Source organism: Crinia signifera, chromosome 19 (assembly GCF_055691185.1).
Source record: "Crinia signifera chromosome 19, ASM5569118v1, whole genome shotgun sequence".
NCBI classification, from domain to species: domain Eukaryota; kingdom Metazoa; phylum Chordata; class Amphibia; order Anura; family Myobatrachidae; genus Crinia; species Crinia signifera.
In genome coordinates, this window is record NC_139226.1 from 40147837 (window position 1) to 40167604 (window position 19768).

The 19768-nt window shown below is 44.6% G+C and overlaps 1 protein-coding gene across 2 annotated transcripts in view; it reads right to left on the reverse strand.

Annotated features, from left to right (window-relative positions):
• The window catches only part of PRR12 (proline rich 12), an 81154-nt gene that overhangs the window by 32196 nt on the left and 29190 nt on the right, over positions 1–19768 (reverse strand). For both annotated transcript variants that reach the window (XM_083162417.1, XM_083162418.1), the window contains exons 2-3: positions 3068–3180; positions 690–851 (exon numbers count right to left, since the gene is read on the reverse strand). In XM_083162417.1, coding sequence (XP_083018543.1) covers positions 690–851; positions 3068–3180 — 275 coding nt within the window. The remainder of the gene's footprint in view (positions 1–689; positions 852–3067; positions 3181–19768) is intronic.

Here is a 19768-nt window from a genome sequence, read left to right on the forward strand (position 1 = left end):
TACAGTGCTTCAGAGACCAAGCACTGCCCGGCTACGCCTCTTTCCTAGGTGATTTGTTTTATCTGTTTGTCTCCCTGAAATTTGGTATAAAGCAAGTGTGATATGGTTTTATATTGCTAGTCTTTCCCTCTCTGGCCTATAGCCCGCATATATCTGTCCTGGTTCCACAACGACCAGGTCCCGGAACCGGGAGTATAAACAGGTTTCAAAATCCATATTCTCCAATCAAAAAACGGTTGGGACCAGTGAATCGGACATTTTTAGCATGTTTCATTTCCCAGAAGGATCACCGATCCTCATTGGCAACCGATTGGCGGATCCAGTCAGAGGATCGGGCCCGTCTGATATTTAGGAACCCGTTTATTATCATTAAGGGGGACATTTACTAAGATGGGAGTTCTATTTCACCTGGGATGTTGGTATGATTAACCAATCAGATACTACTGATTATCTTCGAGACGGTGCTAAATAAATAATACGATTTTAATTGATTGCCCATAGCAACATCCCATGTGAAATAGATCGCCCATCTTCATAAATTCCCCCCTCAGACTATTTAGTAATTTCAAACTCAACCAGGAACATTTGTTCAAATGTCTTTGGTGCAAATATGGGACCAAACGAACATGAATTCTTAGTATTCAGTTTAGCAGAGACATTATTGTAAGCCCAGGCCCTGGAGAGAATACCTGTCTGCCATGAAGGTGTCCGAAACTGAGAGAGCAGGGAGGAAGCGGAGGGTCCAGGCTGCGGACCACGAGATTCTAGAGCAGAGATTAGATTCATCACAGAAGCATCTGGGGTGCCGCTACTGGCATGGTGGAGGCCCGTCTCAAACAACCCAGACAATCCTAAGAGCAGAGAAGGATTTCACAGATTACTGAAAATACAAACAAACCCCCAACTACATATAATGCAGTACACTGAAATATCAAACAAAATCCTTTCTATACCAACACTGATGTGGGGATTTATCGAAGCTTGGAGAAAGACAACCAGCCAATCAGCTCCTGTCATTTCAAAACACCGCCTGTAACATGGCAGTTAGGAGCTGATTGCTTGGTTCTTTATCTCTATAGCAATTGGATAAACACGCATTAACGATACTTTTTCTAGAAGCCCATATTCTTTCAATGAATTCTACCTTAAACACTATGGGGCTAATTCAGCATGGATCGCTAATTAGCGAATTCGCAAATAGAGCAATTATGGAATGACTGCGAATGCGTACCATTTAGAATGGCGTACCATTTAGAATGTACACTCTAACGAGCAGGGCCCTCTCTCCTTGTGTGCTTTTCTAATAATATATTTCTGCCGCTACTGTCTTTTATTTGCCATGTACTTGTCCTAATTTGCAGTTGTACTGTAAACCACTTTTTTTTTTTTTTGTTCTTTTGCTCATCTACGGTATGTATTGTCAGGCGCTGCGTAACCCTTGTGGCGCCATATAAATAAACGATAATAATATTAATAATAATAATATGCATTGCTCATGTGTGAGGGGAAATAGCAATAGAAAATGTCTAAGGATCGTAAACGCAATCCCCTCACACTTTGACCGACTTTGATCAGCGTTTAGCGGGGTAATCTGCCTTTTTTGGGGGAGGGGTTGAAAAAAAAAACACAGGTGTGCCCAGGCGTTTTTTGAGAAGGGTCTGTGACTTTAGCGATGACCACTTCCTGTCTCAGCCGCAGATTAGCGGAAGCCTCAGAACTACGCGCAATTATGCACATATGGCTAAAACTCTGGATTTGCTAGTGCATAGTGATTCATTTGCAATTCTCTCACAATTTATTGCGGACGTTTTCTCTTTCTGTCTGGGTGGCGGCTTGCTCCTCGCAGTTTACTGCAAATTCTCACATTAGCGATCCATGCTGAATTAGCCCCTGTTTCCGTTTCATCGGAATATCGTAATTAGTAACAGATAGTCATTATTGCGGTATCCAATTAGCTGCCCTTTTTTTATCGGCTGAAAATGAAGCCGCAATGGGGGATAAGTCCCTCATCCCATGTGCTTTTGTGGGTCCCGGCTGCTGCTTAATTAGGGACCAATTAGATTCTACCTATTATTTATAAATACATCCTATTAGAAAAAAAGAAAATACAATTTGATTGATTGGTTGCCGTGAGCAACATATCAACTTGTCGTGTTTAGATTAGAAGGCATGAGAATTCACTCCCTACACATGTACAGTAATGGACAACAATATATCAAAAATAAATAAAATAAAAAAAGTGAATCCAAAGCAATGCGCCATTTTTCAACTTGGATCTTTATCAAACTGTTTATATTGTGGTACCGACTTGACTGTATTATAATCTTACAACAGTACAAAACAAAGTAATTATTACTGGCTTTCATATTATTTTTCTTAATATTTTCAGGACTTCAAACATGCAATGTTGAGCTTAGGAAGGCTTACCTGTAAAATTTAAGGTCAACAACATTTTTCACTATGGTGGTATGCAAGGATATTTTTTTTTGTTAACAGTTTCTTATATAGCGCAGCATATTCCGTTGCGCTTTATAAAAGGAAATTAAATGCACTCAGCGGCAGCTCCATCCCTCTTGGATGAAGGGAGGGGGGCTGTCTTTGCTGCAGTCTGGAGAGGAGACAGTCCCAGGCACATGTGAATGGACTTGAAAAGGCACTAGGACCAACTCCTGTGCACGAGAAGTGGAGGGACTGATGCATGGCCACAAACACCAGCTTCCTGGGACTGCACCGCCTGCTGCCCTAGAAGCCATGTAGAGGAGTCAGGAAGGCAGGGGAGTGGCTTGATATTGGAAGCTCTCTCTTTCTTAATTGCACTTTAGACTGGCAGTCCCTGAAGGAGATGATGACTCCCTCTGGGACTCCCTGTCTGGTGTTTACTTAGCAGAGAGCACTTCCAGTGGTAAACCACTGCATAAAATCACTGGATCGATGAGGGTGGTGGATCTTACTGGGGACGGGCTGCAGGCCATAAAAAAACATCCACCAGTGCACACATTCAAAAGAAACCAAATTATGTGGGTAAATTGAGAATCAAAAAGTCCATGCACAAAGCAGTAAAGGTTACCTGCTGGGTGGTGGTTGGTAGCGTAGCCCTGCAGAGGGTGAGGTGTTCCGTACGCCTGTCTGTGCAAAATATCCGTTTCTGGGTGGGAGCCTCTTGAGCTTCCATAGACCAAGCTGATAAGAAACACAAAAGAGGCAACGTTAACATACCTATCAGCTTCCATTACACTAACATCACCAAACACCCAATTGTGGCCACAGAGACTTTAGTACAAAGGCAACATTTTCAATACTAGTGCCATAAAACAAACATCCATGTATTTTTTAGTTCTAACCGTTACACTACGAGTTACACTAAAAACATACAACTTAAGTCGTCATTCGTGTAGTTAGATCCTTAAAGAATAAAGGTTTATTTAGGCTGCTACAATTGATAGTTCTGCAGTTTCAACATCAAGTGATCAGCATGACAACCACAGTCACATGGAAAATGATGTAGTGACCAGGTAAGCTTGATAACGCCCCGCTGCACTCCGTAACCCCCCCCCCCCCACACACACACACACACACACGCCCCTCGGTCTTCAATAGATATGGTAAGAGTCAACAGATAAACGGCTATCCTCAACTATAGAGATTTTGAAAAGGAAGTAATGATGTTTCAGGTAGACTGTCAAGAAAAGGTGTAAAAATTATTTATATTTAAAAATGCACAAAAACATTAGTGGGATTGTTTTTTTTAAGAATGAATGCACCCCCTTTTACAAGCATCTGTAGACTCCAAATGTACTCAGCGGTTTGGACATTAGTACATCAAACACCTATGGTTATGCTATAGCTTAGGTTTGAGCTTCATAAAGCAAATAAAAATAAATGTAGGGTATATAAGGATATAATTAATACTCAAAAAAAAAAAAACCTTTGTAGTCCAAAAATACTCTTTTGGAACCAGTACAACATGTATTATTACAAATCTGCATTGTACCCAAATTTCAAAAAACATCAATAATCCAAAGGACATAGGTATTTACACTAGAAAAGAGAAGTTAAGGTTTAAAACATTAAACATAGACCACTATATAAGGCAGTATGGGTTTTCAATCATAGCCACTATTTGCAATAGTCAGAAATATTGTCCAGGACCTATTCAATCCTGGCCATTTTAGTCGGGACTTGTCGCTGCAGATTCGACTTTGTCAAAAGTTGTGTCTGAAATGGCCACTAAATTGTCGAATTAGCCGAACCATGTTTTTTTTCCGATTTCCAGAAAAACATTGAATAAGTTGAATTTTAATTCAACCTATTGTAGAATACCCTCCTATGGTGATAAACAGAGTCAGGAACTAAATTCTGTTACAGTCAGACCGTAATATTTGTATTATTTAAAAACATGTTGTATAGATGATGCCGCTTTTAAAAAAAGGAAGCAACATAAAATTAGGGACCACTAACATAAAAAGATCAATTAAGGTCATGAAGTTGGCACTTTTCGCTTGATAACCTAATTGTTACAAATGCGATATATCAATAATCATCTTAAATATGTGGGGAAACCATGTAAATAAGGTAAGGGAAGGTGTTTCCACCTCAACCAGTCAGAGTCTATCCAGAATTGTATAGAATGTCCTATATAAATGATAACTTTGCCCACTTTACTGGAAGATGCAGGAGATTTCTGAATTTGAGTGAAGACTTCAAACTCCCAGTAATGTAGGAAGTCCCCCGCATCTTGTTGGAGTGACTGCGAAGCAGTCGGAAGCGAGTCATTGCGGCCCATCCCAGACTATTAAATTGCAATAATGGTAGCAAACCATTGTAGGAATCACAACGACACATATCACGTTCATTCTATCCACCCCACCCGCACAAAACTGGCAATAGAAGCAAACCGGCAATTTTTTATCGTAATGCTCCGCCTCCATCATGCCCAGTGGTCTCCTCTGCCAGCAGTTGAGACATGCCAAAGTGTGAAACAAATATTTATTAGCTAAAAGCCCATCAGACTAACGACGGATTCTGCAGTGTATGTTCACTTTGGGCATTCCCTATCTGTTCCTTCCTCCAAGCTCCTCTTGCTTTCACTTTGGTCTATCTAGTGGCCTATGGAGGCGTAGTTAGCCAATACATTATTTATTATCACACACACACATATATCAATTTGCTATGCTCGCTATCTTACATTGCAAATTAATTCATGCACATATACTTTTACAACTCTGCATTTTGTCTTGTAGAGAGAAATACTGGCTGATGTCTACAACATAAATGTGTCACTACACCCTGCAGGCGAGTGAAATGATGCGCTAAATACTGTGTCACTAATTAAGCCAAGTGTCTTGTATTCCATTGCTTTCCCTATGTAAGAAGTGCAGACTAGGCAGGTACTGTGAGGAGTAGCAGAGACCTACTTGCCTGCAGGTTGATTTCTGTGCAGCAGAGTCTCACGGGCATTAAAAAATATTGATAAAAAAGGGCATGAATACAAAAGATAAAAGGAATCTTGACGGTCAGAGAATGCGTTACTGAGCTGAAGAAGAGATGTGGAATCCTTTGAGCATTTGGGTCTGTTCCAGAGTCAAATGAGGACGAGATTCACAAATGGAATGGGACGTGGTCGCGTAGATACGGCCATAATGCCTGATTCTTGGATCCGCTGCGGTGTCCTTAGATGCAGCATTGGATCGGTAAACATTGGTAATATGAGTATCCTTCAGGTCATTTAGAATGAAGGAGGGTCCAACTTCCAGGGCCTTGGAAAAAGCAGACACTGGCCTCTGCATGCCTCGAAAACAAGGATGTCATGCCCCCATTTTCAAGAACGCTTTGCGTCTTCGCAGCTACTATGGCCCCCAAACAGGTCTTGTGCATGCACAGTTAAGATAACATCGGAGATGTATGCAAACCATCGGTTTTATGTACCATACACCATGTACATCTAGTTCTAGTAGTTACAATACCAGACAACTATAGGCTCAGACACACTAGACGATAATGGTCACAATATCACTCAGAAAGGGCTTTCTGAGCGATATTGTGCACAATACCATCCAGTGTATGACACATTAAAGGCCACACCCTCGTCCACACATGTTCAGACAAGGGGGCCTCGTTAACGTCGGTCGCGCTGCAGCTGCAGCATGACCATTAGCCCCCTCGCGTGCGGCATTGGCAAATGTTTATGGACTTGCCAATGTTTACCAGGTCCCCGCCGCCACCAATGTTGGCGGGGATGTGTGTATGAGCCTTAATATGTTAATGCTGCAGGAAACATTGGAGGGGAAAAGATGACTCCTGACAGTTCCTGAAGATTCAGTTATCACATTGACCATAGTGATGCATTGGCCATCTTAGTAAACAGGAACTTACTAGGGGACAGATGCACTAAGCTTCAAAAGTGATAAAATGGAGAGTTATAAGTAGCCAGCCAATCAGCTCCTACCTGCCATGTCACAGCCTGGGCTTGAAAAATGTCAGGCAGAGGCTGATTGGCTGGCTGTTTATCAGTCTCCATTTTTTTTGACAGGGCAGCCATCAGAGAGGGACTGCGGGGACTCTAGTCCCAAAGCCAATGAGAAAGGGGGGCTAGGACCGGAATTTATAAAGTAAAATTTGTCATAAACATAGTTCACATTTCCCATGAAGTAACGTAGAGGTTGCCTACAGGTCTCACAAGGCATGCCAGGTGTTCGAGAAAGGGAAGGGGGCATAGGTGCCGATTCTGTGGGTGCTTGAGGGCCCGAGCACCCACGGAAATTGATGAGCACCCACCCGCTCAGCAGCGGTCCACCCGCCCGTGTCCCACTGCACCTCCCCTCCCTTGTCGCTGGCACAGGTACCTGCACTGTGGGGGCATTTATGTATTTGGCACTGTGGGGGCATTTATGTATTTGGCACTGTGGGGGCATTTATGTATTTGGCACTGTGGGGGCATTTATGTATTTGGCACTGTTGCCATAATTTGAATATTGGAGATAACTGTGCTGCGTAATATAAATCAGTATTATTTTGTGTCCACGCCCCTTTCCCATGAAGCCACTCCCCTATATTTTTGGTTTGAGCACCCACCAGCAAAAACATAAATCGGCACCTGTGGAAGGGGGGCCCTGCCTATTTTGTCAGTCACCGGCCCCACAATTTCTGATGGCAGTCCTGCTGGACACCTCCTGACAACGTGGCCAGGAAATGTGTTCTCCGACGCAGATCCTACCCTTGGCAGTCACAGAAAATGAGGGTAATGGTTGCAGCATGACAGTCTTACCTAGTTGGAGGGGATGGAGCTGCAGCTCCAGATGGATCCTGCATATATTGCATCTTCCTACTCCATTTGCATCTGACTAAATAATCACCTTCCCTCCTGTGCAGCAGGGTGTCATGTCAGAGCTACAGTAGTTCCTGCTCTACAGCAGATATAAGGGCCACCTAGGCAGACAGACTTGCTTTGTCAGTTTGTCAAATGACTCCTGATCGATTACTAATGGAGGGGAGGGAGGGAATATTTTGTTTTATTTTAACAATGGAGCTACAGGTTACACTGAACAATGTATTTTACCTTCAGGGTTCAGATATGTAATTATATTTTTTATATTAATGTTAAGTAGCCCTAACACACACAATGCAAGATTGTAAGGAGTAGTTCATGAAAATATCCCAGCAAAAGTATATAGGTTATACTAGACTCAGGGTTACACTAAACAGCATTTTTCAACATTTTTTTTTTTAGTGAAGGTGAGGTAGTTCTCGATAAACCAGGCATGTCCAAACTATGGCCCTCCAGTTGTTGTGAAACTACACATCCCAGCATGCCTGGCAATAGTTTTAGAATTCCCAAATAGTAAAACTGTTGCAAGGCATGCTGGGATGTGTAGTTTCGCAACAGCTGGAGGGCTATAGTTTGGACATGCCTGCAATACATAAACAAAAAGACATGTAACAATGTATTGTTTTCTGTAATCCATTTGTTAAGACAGAAAAAATCGATCATCACAGCACAAAAACAATACGTAGAAAGGCAGACGGTTCCCTTAATTTGCTGGGATGCCTCCAGATAAATTCTGCTTTCCCTGCCACATATAAAATCAAAGATAGCTGGAAACCAGCTGTTCGTTCGGGATTCTCAACTCATTATTTCCACACACAGTTTTAAGTTACACCCAGCCCTTCCTCATGTATGTGTCCAACAGCCCAGGCCAGTGCTTCCAAAATAATACAACTTCCTGGTGTCCTTGCAGTGTAAACAAGACTCTATTCAACAGACATACTGCCCCCCTATCTTCTATACCACGGCCTGCCATGTTTTATGCTGACATGAGGGTTAGGCTGCAGGATGGGAGGGTTGGGGTTAAGGCCTTCATTCATCTGAGCCCAGTTTCCATGACCGGAACTGCTGATTGGTGGGTATCGATGAACGGTGGTCCCCTGGGGAAGCTAGGAACTGATTCAATTAAAAAATTTCTGATTTGCCAATGACAACTTTATTCAGTATCGGGGAATTGCGGCAATTATTATTCTTATTATTATAATTTTATTTATAAGGCGCCACAAGTGTTTCGCAGAGCCGTACAAAGGAACAATACAGAGAGACAAAGCTTGGCATAACATTGAATAAATAACAAAAATACAGTACAAATAATGAGCGCCACAGTTCAATACACATTACAGCTTGGATATAAGTAGTGAGGACTCAATCAACATACAACTAGAGGCTAGATGCCAATGATGGAGAAGAGTATGCGGACAAAGATGGTAACTGAGTGTTGGAGTATAGGAGAGCTGTGAGTGAAATGTGAAGAGAAGAGGTCTTTGACAACAGGAGGGAAGAGGGCCCTGCTCGGAGGAGCTTACAATCTAGTAGGAAGGGGAGACAGACAGATTACAAGAGGTGCAAGCAAGTGGGTGGTGGTTAGATAGCAGGATGTAAACAGGCAAGGGGTCGGAGAACCAGCTGGTTTATGCAGTGGAAGGGTATGCTTTGATGAATAAGTGAGTTTTCAGTGCCCGTTTGAAGCTCTGCAAGGTCGGGGAGAGTCTAATGGAGCGAGGGAGTGCGTTCCACTGAAGGGGTGCAGCACGGGCAAAGTCCTGTACTCTAGCATGGGAAGCAGTGATCAGGGTGGAGGAGAGACGACAGTCGTCAGCCGACCGTAGAGGGCGGGAGGGTGTATGAATGGAGATGAGGTTAGAGATATATGGAGCAATGGAATTAGAGATGGCCCTGTATGTGAGTGTGAGGTGTTTGAAGAGGATTCTGTAGGGGAATGGAAGCCAGTGCAGATTTTGTTGAAGGGGAGTGGCAGAATTAGAGCGGTGGGAGAGGAAGATAAGCCTGGCTGCAGCATCGAGGACAGATTGGAGAGGAGCCAGTTGGGATTGAGCGAGGCCGGTGAGGAGAACATTGCAGTAGTCGAGCCGTGAGATGACCAATGAGTGGATGATCAGCTTAGTTGCACTCTGTGAGAGAAAGGGCCTGCTGCGAGCAATGTTGCGTAACTGGAACCGGCAAGAATGGGCCAGGGCTTGGATGTGGGGTGCAAAGGAGAGGGAGGAGTCAAGAGTGACACCCAGGCAGCGGAGTTGGGGAACGGGGGAGATGATGGTGTTGTTAACAGTGATAGAGATATTAGTAGGGGGCATAGCTCTGGGTGGGGGAAAGATAATAAGTTCGGTTTTGTCCATATTCAGCTTCAGAAATCGCTCAGACATCCAGGAGGAGATGGCAGAGAGGCAGTTGGAAACCTGAGAGAAAATAGTGGGGGACAGATCAGGAGAGGAGAGGTAGATTTAGGTGTCATCCGCATAGAGGTAATATTGGAAGCCAAAGGAGTTAATGAGTGCACCCAGAGAGGAGGTGTAAAGAGAGAACAGAAGGGGGCCAATGACGGAACCCTGAGGGACCCCGACAGGAAGGATAGAAGGTGGTGAAGTAGAGCCAGAGGCAGAGACTGAGAAGGAACGGTTGAAGAGGTAAGAGGAAAACCAGTTGAAGACTGTGCCAGAGAGGCCAATGTTTTGGAGTGTGGAGGAGGAGAGGGTGATCCACAGTGTCAAAGGCAGCAGATAGATCCAAAAAGAATAAGCAGGGAGAAGTGACCCTTGGATTTGGCTGACAGCAGGTCATTGGTGACTTTCACTAGAGCAGCCTCAGTGGAATGAAGTGGGCGAAAGCCAGATTGAAGGGGATCAAGGATGGAGTGGTCAGACAAGTAGCTGGTGAGACGCCTGTAAACCAGCCTTTCTAGTATTTTAGAGGCAAATGGGAGAAGAGAGATAGGGCGGTAGCTTGTGGGAGATAAAGGGTCCAGGTTTGGTTTTTTAAGAATAGGAGAGACCAGAGCATGTTTGAAGGGTGAGGGAAAGATGCCAGTAGAAAGAGATAGGTTAAAGAGGTGAGCAAGGTGGGAGCAGCCAGTGGGGGAGAGGGAACTGAGGAGACGGGAGGGGAGAGGGTCCAAGGGACAGGTAGAGGGGGGAGAGGATGAGATGAGGGAGCGGACTTCCTCAGCTGTAGTAGGGCAGAAGGATGACAGTGGGGTAATTGGGAGGGGAGGATGATTGGGGTGGGTGGGCACCCCAATACGTCGGGCCTAAGGGAGAGAATATAGTTATGCCATTGTAACTCTGGACACCAGGCAGCCCCAGTTGCCGGTATAGAATTACTTACAGGAAAACAAGTTCATTAAGGGCATCACAAAGAAAGGGATGGTATCGGTATGACAGTTCTTGGGATGCCGGAGGTCCGACAGCGGCATCCAAATGTGCGGAATCTCGATACCAAGGAGGTAAGTATTCCCTTCCTGCAGTCCATACTTGCATACATTTGAAAACTAGTTTTAGGGAGATTATAGTTGGTAGCAGAATTTTGCACAGCGCCCCACTGAGGGGGCATGTCATACTCCATCTAAAGGGCGTGTCTAGTTCCATATATGGAGAGATTGTGAACGTCACCTAGAAGCGTGGGTGTGTACTGCTACATCTGAGAGGAAACTTTTAAAATGACTTATATCCAAATGTAGATGAGCCCCAAAGCAGTTTGTAGGAGCTACTATACTTGGTAAAGTGTTGGGAAATGGTGCTGATGATTCAATGTAAATGTATCTGTCTCTCATTCCTTTTTTCACCCAAAATGTAACAGTGTAATGTGGGCTAGGTGACATGAGGGAGATTGCTAGACTAATGTAGGGTACACACCAGGACAACCCGCTCACGATGCACATCGTAAGCGGGTCGTCAGTGTCTCGTCCGACCCGCTCACGGTGACGCGGGGGGGCACGACCCACTCACGATGTGCACCGTGAGCGGGTCCGATCCGATGGTGACCCGCACCCGGCTGTATGGTCGTCATTGAGATCCTACCTGCAGCAGGTAGGATCTCAATAACCACCGACCGACTCGCGGGACTGCGCATCGGATCGGTATCGGTCCACACCAGGACAGAAAAGGGCCCAATCACCACACAATCTACATCCAATTGGTCGGAATTGGATCTAGATTGAGGGGATCGGACCCTAGTCGTCCTGGCGTGTACCCAGCATAAGGGAAATTGCTGTTATTTCAGGGAGTCTCCTGCAGAATGCAGGAGGGTAGGCAGATATGTTGCATCCTAACCATATTCATGCATGCTGCACATCAAAACAAGCAATATCGCTACTGATTTGATGCCGAATGTGCAGTGTTGTGGATGGAAAACCAGATTTGATAGCTTCGTGAAATTCCCTAGAACGGAGTGTCATGAAGGTTGTTCTAGTGTGCACAGGAGCGACAATATATCATGTGACCAAACAACGAGCCTGATTCACACCAATACACAATTGTCCGAAAATCCCAGAACGCAGTTCCGACGGGGGTAGCGACGTGGCGTTGCGGGATGGGGAATTTTCTGGAAGCTACCTGGAAAATGCAGGCATGTCTGGCCTGTTCCAGGGAAGGCCCATGGCAGTTGTGTGATGTCACACGCAGCTGTTTCGACCCAATCAATGGCCAACCGCAGCCAAAGCGAAGCCAGACATAGGTTGGCATATATAATCCGGCCGTGACGCACGCGTGGGGGGCGGGCAGCTGACATAGACGGATGTCAGCTGCCCGCCCATATCCCTACTTTCACATGGAAAAATGTCTGAGTGGTCTGCAGCACTCAGAGCTGCCTGACCCCTCGGTCCATCATTCGATGATCGGCGAACATTGGAGAATGGGGGAGGTGTTCACATGAAACATCTACTCGTGGTCCAATCGTTCGGCGTCTTAACGCATTCGGACGGTGTGAGCGATCCGTACGGTAGGCGGGGCTAAGAACACTGGGTGGCTGCCTGAAATACGCATCCGTCCGAATCAACTAGAATCCTATGTTTGGAGGTTGCATTTAACTGCAGCCAGCTCTGAATAACCCCCAATGTTTGTATCATTCGGTCACAGGCAAGACGGCAGTGTGTTTATGCTCAGTTTGGCTAGTTCCAAAGGGAAATTGTCAGCAAATTCGGAATGATTATCAGTCGCTCCAGTGTGTACCCACACAGTCCCTTTGTTCCATCTATGTAAACCTTAGTTACATACATTTGACATTCTGTGGAAGACACTTACCACACACAAAGCCGGGTATCCCATAACCCTCACTATTTATTTAAGCCATAAAGAAGGCTCATTCAAGCAGCATTTAGGTCTAAAATGGAGAAACGTTAATGGGAGAGGCAGGGGGTCAGACTTTCCGTGATGTTCTGGATATGCCTACAGTGCACAATCACAGACATTGTGCATAATTCATGAGCTGCTGTTCTTATGGGAAACCACCACTGAAAGCTCATACAGACTACAGAACTCCCCCATACACAGGAAGAGATGCAGCAAAGTTTACAAAGTGGCCAAACCTCAGAAAACGCAGGTGCTCCGTTATGCACCAAGCTCAGAATGCGATGTATTCTGTGGTTTGGATGTGGTGGGCAACTACAGCTTCAGATTGAGGTCACCCTGTAGAAGCCTAGAGGCTTCAATCACGCCTCCCTCTGGTTGGATCCCCACACTGTGCACAAGTAAAGGCCCCCATACGCCTGAACGAGATTGTACAATTTCAGTGGGTTGTATGACAGATTGCGTGCACACAATCTTGCAATGTATAGTCCCGTGGGTCAAATGTTTGGTCCGATGATCAGACGTGCTGCATGTTGATGTGATGTCAGTTGCGATTGGGACCAGATTGCATGTGCTTTTAGGCCTACCGCTGCATTCTCCCACACTCCTCCACCCTGGAGGAGACAGACGTTAGAGATCATATTTGACCTCTAGCGTCTGACTGGGAGAACAGTGATATGTGTTCCCGGCACTTCCAGGTAACACTTCAGTCCTGTGCTCCCTGTCAGATGCTAGAGGTCAAATATGACCTCTAGTGTCTATCTCCTCCGAGGCAACAAGCATTAACCCTTGGACTCCTAAACCCGTAAGTCCTATCATTGCAATGGACAGCTCTTGCCGCAAGAGCCTTGGCTAAAATCTTCATGTAAACAGCATTAGTAAATGCCAATACTAGCAGAGATATTGGTGGGATGCATTGCAAGCAAAATGCAGGACAGTTGGCCAAATCTATATGGTATGGAGCCGGTCATAGCTCAGCCAGGCGGTACTACAGTACAAGACATTTACCTGCTACATTTCAATGCTTTTCATAGACTTATTATTTGGGTCATTTTGAGTTCACAACCATAATACACATTTACGCCTTACTACGGATGTGTCCACGTACATCTAGCCTATTTGCGCATTAAACATCTAACTGCAAGAGCATGTTAAGCTTTGTAGTTCCACAACAGTTGGGAATACACACTTTTGCCTAAACTTCCTTTGAACACTTCCAGTTACCCATGGACCAGCAGGATGAAGCAACATGCATAAGAATCCAGCCAATCAATTCCCAATGGCCAACAAAATGGCTGCCTGTGTGTTAAAACAAATGAATAAATAACTTTTACAATACGTTATAGCAGCAAACGTGTATTTTATAAATGTACTAATTACAAAAGTTTAAACCATTGATTTTGACAGAGTCCTAGAACAGTACTCAGGATTTATCATGGTTGAATAGTAAAACACGTACTAGAATCTAAATTGTAGAAAACCACATCCTCTATTTCCCCGCAGGAGGCTTCCGATGTTCAGCTATGGTAACAGCATTCAATAGGCCAGGCACAGTCCATAAACGTGCACTTTTGTTCATTTAGGAAACTGAGGGTAAGTGAATGATAGTGGGTGAAGCAGACAAGCCACCAACAAGTGCCTCATGGGGCCTACAAAAACGGGGCGACTGTGCTGAGCGATGATAGATCGCAGATTTATCTTGCATGCAGGATATTTATCGCCCGGCGCTGTACATTGTTATGGCTCTGGCCCCTACACACGGAGGGATGTAGGGTCATTTTCTAAGCGATCTTGTCAGATCGCTTAGAAAATGGGCTGATATCGCTCCGTCAGTCCAAGAGTTTTTAGCTCATGGCAACAGACGCCAGCCCGGACGTACCAGACAACATATGGAGGAATTCAATTGTTGTTTGGGCACCTGACAACAGCTATTCAATTGTTTGCCAGTCAAAAACAGCTGCTTGATCTTGGCTCGTCGACTCTAGAGATGGTGAGAAGAAATCTGCAAAAGAAGAAGTTAGGTGTTTGAGGGCAGGATGCGTTCAATCATCCGAAAATGCCGTCTGCAGATAGCGTTGCCTAATAGAAGCCTATGGACATTTTTTGCAACGTGCACAGAGACAAATACAATCAGATCCTTCCAAATGCCAGCTGTAGCATACGCGTCATCCAATGCATGTGCAAAAGTACTCCAGAATCATAAATCCAGTCCCCACACTGATCGGGACAGCTGTCCTTTGTGATTCTTGTTCAAGCACACAGTGTTATTAAACGCTGCTATGTATGTGACGAGTGGTGGGAAACGCAAAATACGATGCTTGATGCATCCCAACTCGGATGTGCTAACCAGGACTTGACATGGGTTAAGCAGCTTTACGCATTATTGCAACTGGGCGCAACAAGCGCGATAGTAATGCAGTTGCGTCTCATCATCAAAACAATAGAATAGTGCAATGGTCGGCCAATTGTTTTTCGCCACCCCCAAAACTATTGAAATCCCCATTTACAGATTCAAGCAAAGACATTATTATCCAACTCTTGCCTTGAATTGCAATCACCGGACCTAACATTCCACAAAGGAAGTGCTTCAATTCCGCCTAGAACCTAGCTACAAACAAATAGCAAATTAGTTATACTTGAGTACTAATAGTAGTAATAATTAGTTCCCAGACCATCAAAATGACAGGACAACATAACAGTAATGTCAGGGACAGCAGATGTACGTGGCTGAACGTAGCGACACTTGAATGACTCCATCCAGGCGCCATCTAGTGGCTGTCGGCAGGCAAAACACTTTAATCCCCCCATAAAGGTGTGGAGCAGCCTACAACTTTTATTTTATAGGTTAGATATATTCGTGTTCCTGCTAGGCTGTTTTAGCGGGGCGCTGCGTCCTGCCTGATTTTTAAAGGGCAAAATGCGCCCTGCTCCTTTGGCAGGGCCCAGCTAAAACAGCCTGCCTCCTACTCCTCTGGTGGTACCGGGGAAGCCCGGCGCCGCAGTAGATGGGAAGCGCTTCCCCGGCAGTGCAGAGCCTTCGGGGCAGCCGGACCTGCCCCCTTCAGTGACGGCGGCGGCCTGGCCCGCCTCTTTTCTTGACGGCGGTGGCCGGCCCACCCCTTTTGTGACATCGGCGGCCCTGGACCACCCAGAACAGTGACGTCGGCGGGCCCGGTCTGCCCCCTTGATGCTGCCCCCATGCAGCGGCGCCCTGCCCGCCCTTGTTCCTAGCAGTAACACTATATATTCTGCAATTAGAGCCTGATTCAATCTATACTTATACCCTCGATGAAGATGACCGAAATGGGTACGTCAGCCGCTCACCTCAAGCAGTCACGGACACGCCTGCATTTGTCCATAAAACGCTAGTCGGTCCGCTGCGCCCATCCCCCGCCCACCCATCAGTGAGTGAACATCCTGACAAAAGTGATACTCACCGGAGGCATTCGCTCCGGGGGTTTGGGCATGCTAAAACCCCCAACGAATCGTCCGGAGTAGCGAATTTGGACCTGTCTAATCAGGTCTGAATTGCCCCACAAGGGATGGACACAACCAAATGCACCCAAAAAAAAAAAAATCCCTACCACCTGTTTTGAATCATTTCTCTTAAGGTAAAAAAAATTGGCGCCATGTACATCAAAATTCCTGAAAAGAGTCTGCTTGCTCCTGCATGCTAAATATTGCTTATTATGCATTTGATTATTCAGCCCAGCTGTAAAGTACTCGGAAAGGGAAAAGAAGGCCGTGGATTTCTACCCTTTAACACAGCGTGCAAAAACAGTCTTGTTATCTTGTATTATTCTGCCAAGACACAATACCAGTGTGACGTGTATGTGCGAGTCTAGACAGACAGAACACTTATGAATTCTTTTTATCTGAAAAAAAACATAATTCTGAGTCAGCCGCGTGCAAGACAACAGGCTATGTATTTTATATATACACACGTATCGCAGCTGTTAATTCACAGAATTGTCACCCGCTGAACAGCCAAGTCTATTTTTAGATCTACTTTATTTAGAAAAATAATGAGGGATTATCTTGTTGGATTTCTCCCCTTATGCCGAACATCATCATTATTTTTCTTGCTTACATAAAATCCGCATGCTGCGTTCTACAGCTACTACAGTACATTCCGTGTTTACATAATAAGTGGAAGCATAGACGGAGCTTGAGATGGCCTTTCACACTGAAACCATTACCCTCCTGCAATTCTTCAGTCAGACTTCTTGACTATTATCAAAACAGGAAAAAAGTGTGTGATAACGAGACACAAGCGCAGGCCGTAGTGGCAGGCGACTCTTTATAGACAAAGCAACAAGTCATTTGCGATTTGTCTTCTACGTCGGCTCATCGGAGCAAATGTTGGATTGGCCACATACATGGACCGAGATGCGATTTAGGCAGAGAGATTACCGATCATTTATTAATTGCAAAAACATCAGCATTAAGCGGAATCAGGCCAGACAATGGATGCAACTCCCTAATTCACTCCCACAGCCCATAGAAACACATTGAACATCGCAGCGTGACATTTTGTGCTGTGGGTGAATATTTGGCACGTCAAACAAGCACGAGTGTCCGCATGGCCACAACGATGAGTGTGGCTACATTTGTATAGCTAAAAAAGGAAAATTCAAAATGTAACACAAACAACTTTCAATATGACAATTCTGAGGGAATACAGACTGGGGCACAGATCAGAAACTATTTCTGAAGAATCACACTAGATACCAATGCAATTCTAGTCATAGGCATTTGGACATATTCACTGTCGACATAGTGAACTTGTTGCAGTATAACAACAGCTAACGGCTAAGAATAATTGAGAAGCTACACTGGAGGGACAGTAGGTGGCGCTGTTTCTTAAATTGTAGCAGTATACTCTACTGTAGAATCTTGTTTGTGTATATTCCATATTATGTTATGAAGTTCACCTATAGTGCATCCCCCAATCTTCTCTGTGTGTTGATTACTGAACAGAGGCATTGTTTTTACCACAACATTTATGTTGATTATACAGGTTATAAATTCCATATCAGATTACAAAAGAATGAAGCTCATTAGAATTATACATTGAAAACTGTAACGATCCTGCCCTACATTTATTTATTTACAGTTTTTATATAGCGCAGCATATTCCGTTGTGCTTTACAATGGTTACATGTATGCCCAGCAGAGATCATTCTGCTATGTTCCACCATATTTGTAATGTGCGAGAAGCACTCACTGTTACTCACAATCGGATTTTTTTTTTTTAATGAAATCTCAATCTGTGACATGTACAATCAGATTAGGAGCAACCTGATTGGGACATGTGTACATCATAGTTACCTACCCTCCTGCATTCTGCAGGAGACTCCCTGAAATTGCAGCAATCTCCCTCTCTCCCTGATTAGTCTAGCAATCTCCCTCATTTCACCTAGCAGACACTGGGGTGTATTCAATGCTGCGGACGAGCTGTGACAGCTCGCAGGGCTGCCTGCTCACTGTCACAGCTCGCAGGGTCAGTATTCAATTGACCCCCCTGCATACAGTGTTTCCCCCGGCCGCTGAAACAGCGAGACTCGCGGCTAAATGCAGCGGGCTCTCTGCATTAGCCACGAGCCTCGCTGTTTGGGGGAATCCTTACCGTCCTGTGGGCTAGATGCACTAATCTTCAAAGTCATAAAATGGAGAGTGATGAACAACCAACCAATCAGCTCTTGCTTGACATTTTTCAAACACAGCCTGTGACATGGCAGTTACGAGCTGATTGGCTGGCTGTTTATCACTCTCCATTTTAAAGCTTAGTGCATTTGGCCCTGTGACCGTGAGGATTTCCCTGCAGCGTTGAATACGGTGAGCGGCCAGCGCAGGGGTTAAATAGAGAGGATCGCTTGTTTTCTGCGATCCCCGCCGTTTAACCGCCTCGCCGGCCGCATGAATATGGGCCATGTGACTTTTCTTTAGCAAGTATAGTAGCTCTTACTAACTGCTTTGGGGCTCATCTACATTTGGATATAAGTCATTTTAAAAGACTCCTCACAGGTGTAGCAATATTCACTCACACTTCTGGGTGCCACGTTCACAATCTCTCCATATCTAGAACTATCCATGCCCTTTGGGTGGCGCATGACACGCCCCCTCTATGGGGCGCTGTGTAAAATTATATTACCAACTGTAATCTCCCTGAAACTAGTTTTTAAAAGTAGGCAAGTATGGTGTACATACACTGTTTAGACAGCTGATGGAATTGTTAGGAAACAGGGAAAATTGTTGTGTTCACTCAGATTTGTTAATGATCCTCTCCCTCATCCATGCACAGACAACAGAGGGGGGAGGTAATGAGCCAGGGGAGAGTCCATTGGTCTCCTGCACATTATGGTAGGCAGATTAACACCAATAAAATGACATTTGTGCCTGTATGAAAAAAAAATTTGGGTATGTACTATTGGGAAAATGTGGTTTTGGGGGTTTGCTGGGTCTCTGATGTGGAGGATAATACCAGCAAGAGCTGGCAGCGATGCGGAGTTCTGCTGAAACGCAAGAAACATTATTCCTGGTTTTATTAAACATCGATATTATATTTTATCATTTTCCGTGGTAATTGAAATAAATATTTGTAAATGGCAGTCTGTCTGTATGTAATAATAATAATAATAATACAATTCTAATTCAAATTCAAAAATCTGGTCCAAAGCAAAAAGATGGTGTTGCCTTAGCAACCTGAACTTCTTCTATTTTCTATACTGCACTAGGAGAAAAAACTGCATGACCTTTATATCTGCACCAGTCTTCCTGAATAGACCCCATACATACCAACAGAACAGAGACCTCTTGTGGATAAATTTATGAACAACAATAAAAAAAAAAATGCAATAAAAAGTGTTTGATGAACTCAGTAGCGAGTGCTGCTCACGTCAATCACCTAACAGCAGAGCATGTTTAATTTAGATAGGGGGCAGGATGCATAAAGCATCACATTTAGCAAGCGGTGCATCTCGCCAGTCATTACAAGCATAGCGGTTTAGTAATGCCGTATACTTGATGACACTGGAGTCCTTCTGCGCAAGTGTCAGATGACGCATGTACCACAGCAGACACTAGAAGGGATCAGATTGAATCATATGAGATTAGATCATAGGAGAAATGCAGCCAAACGTTACAA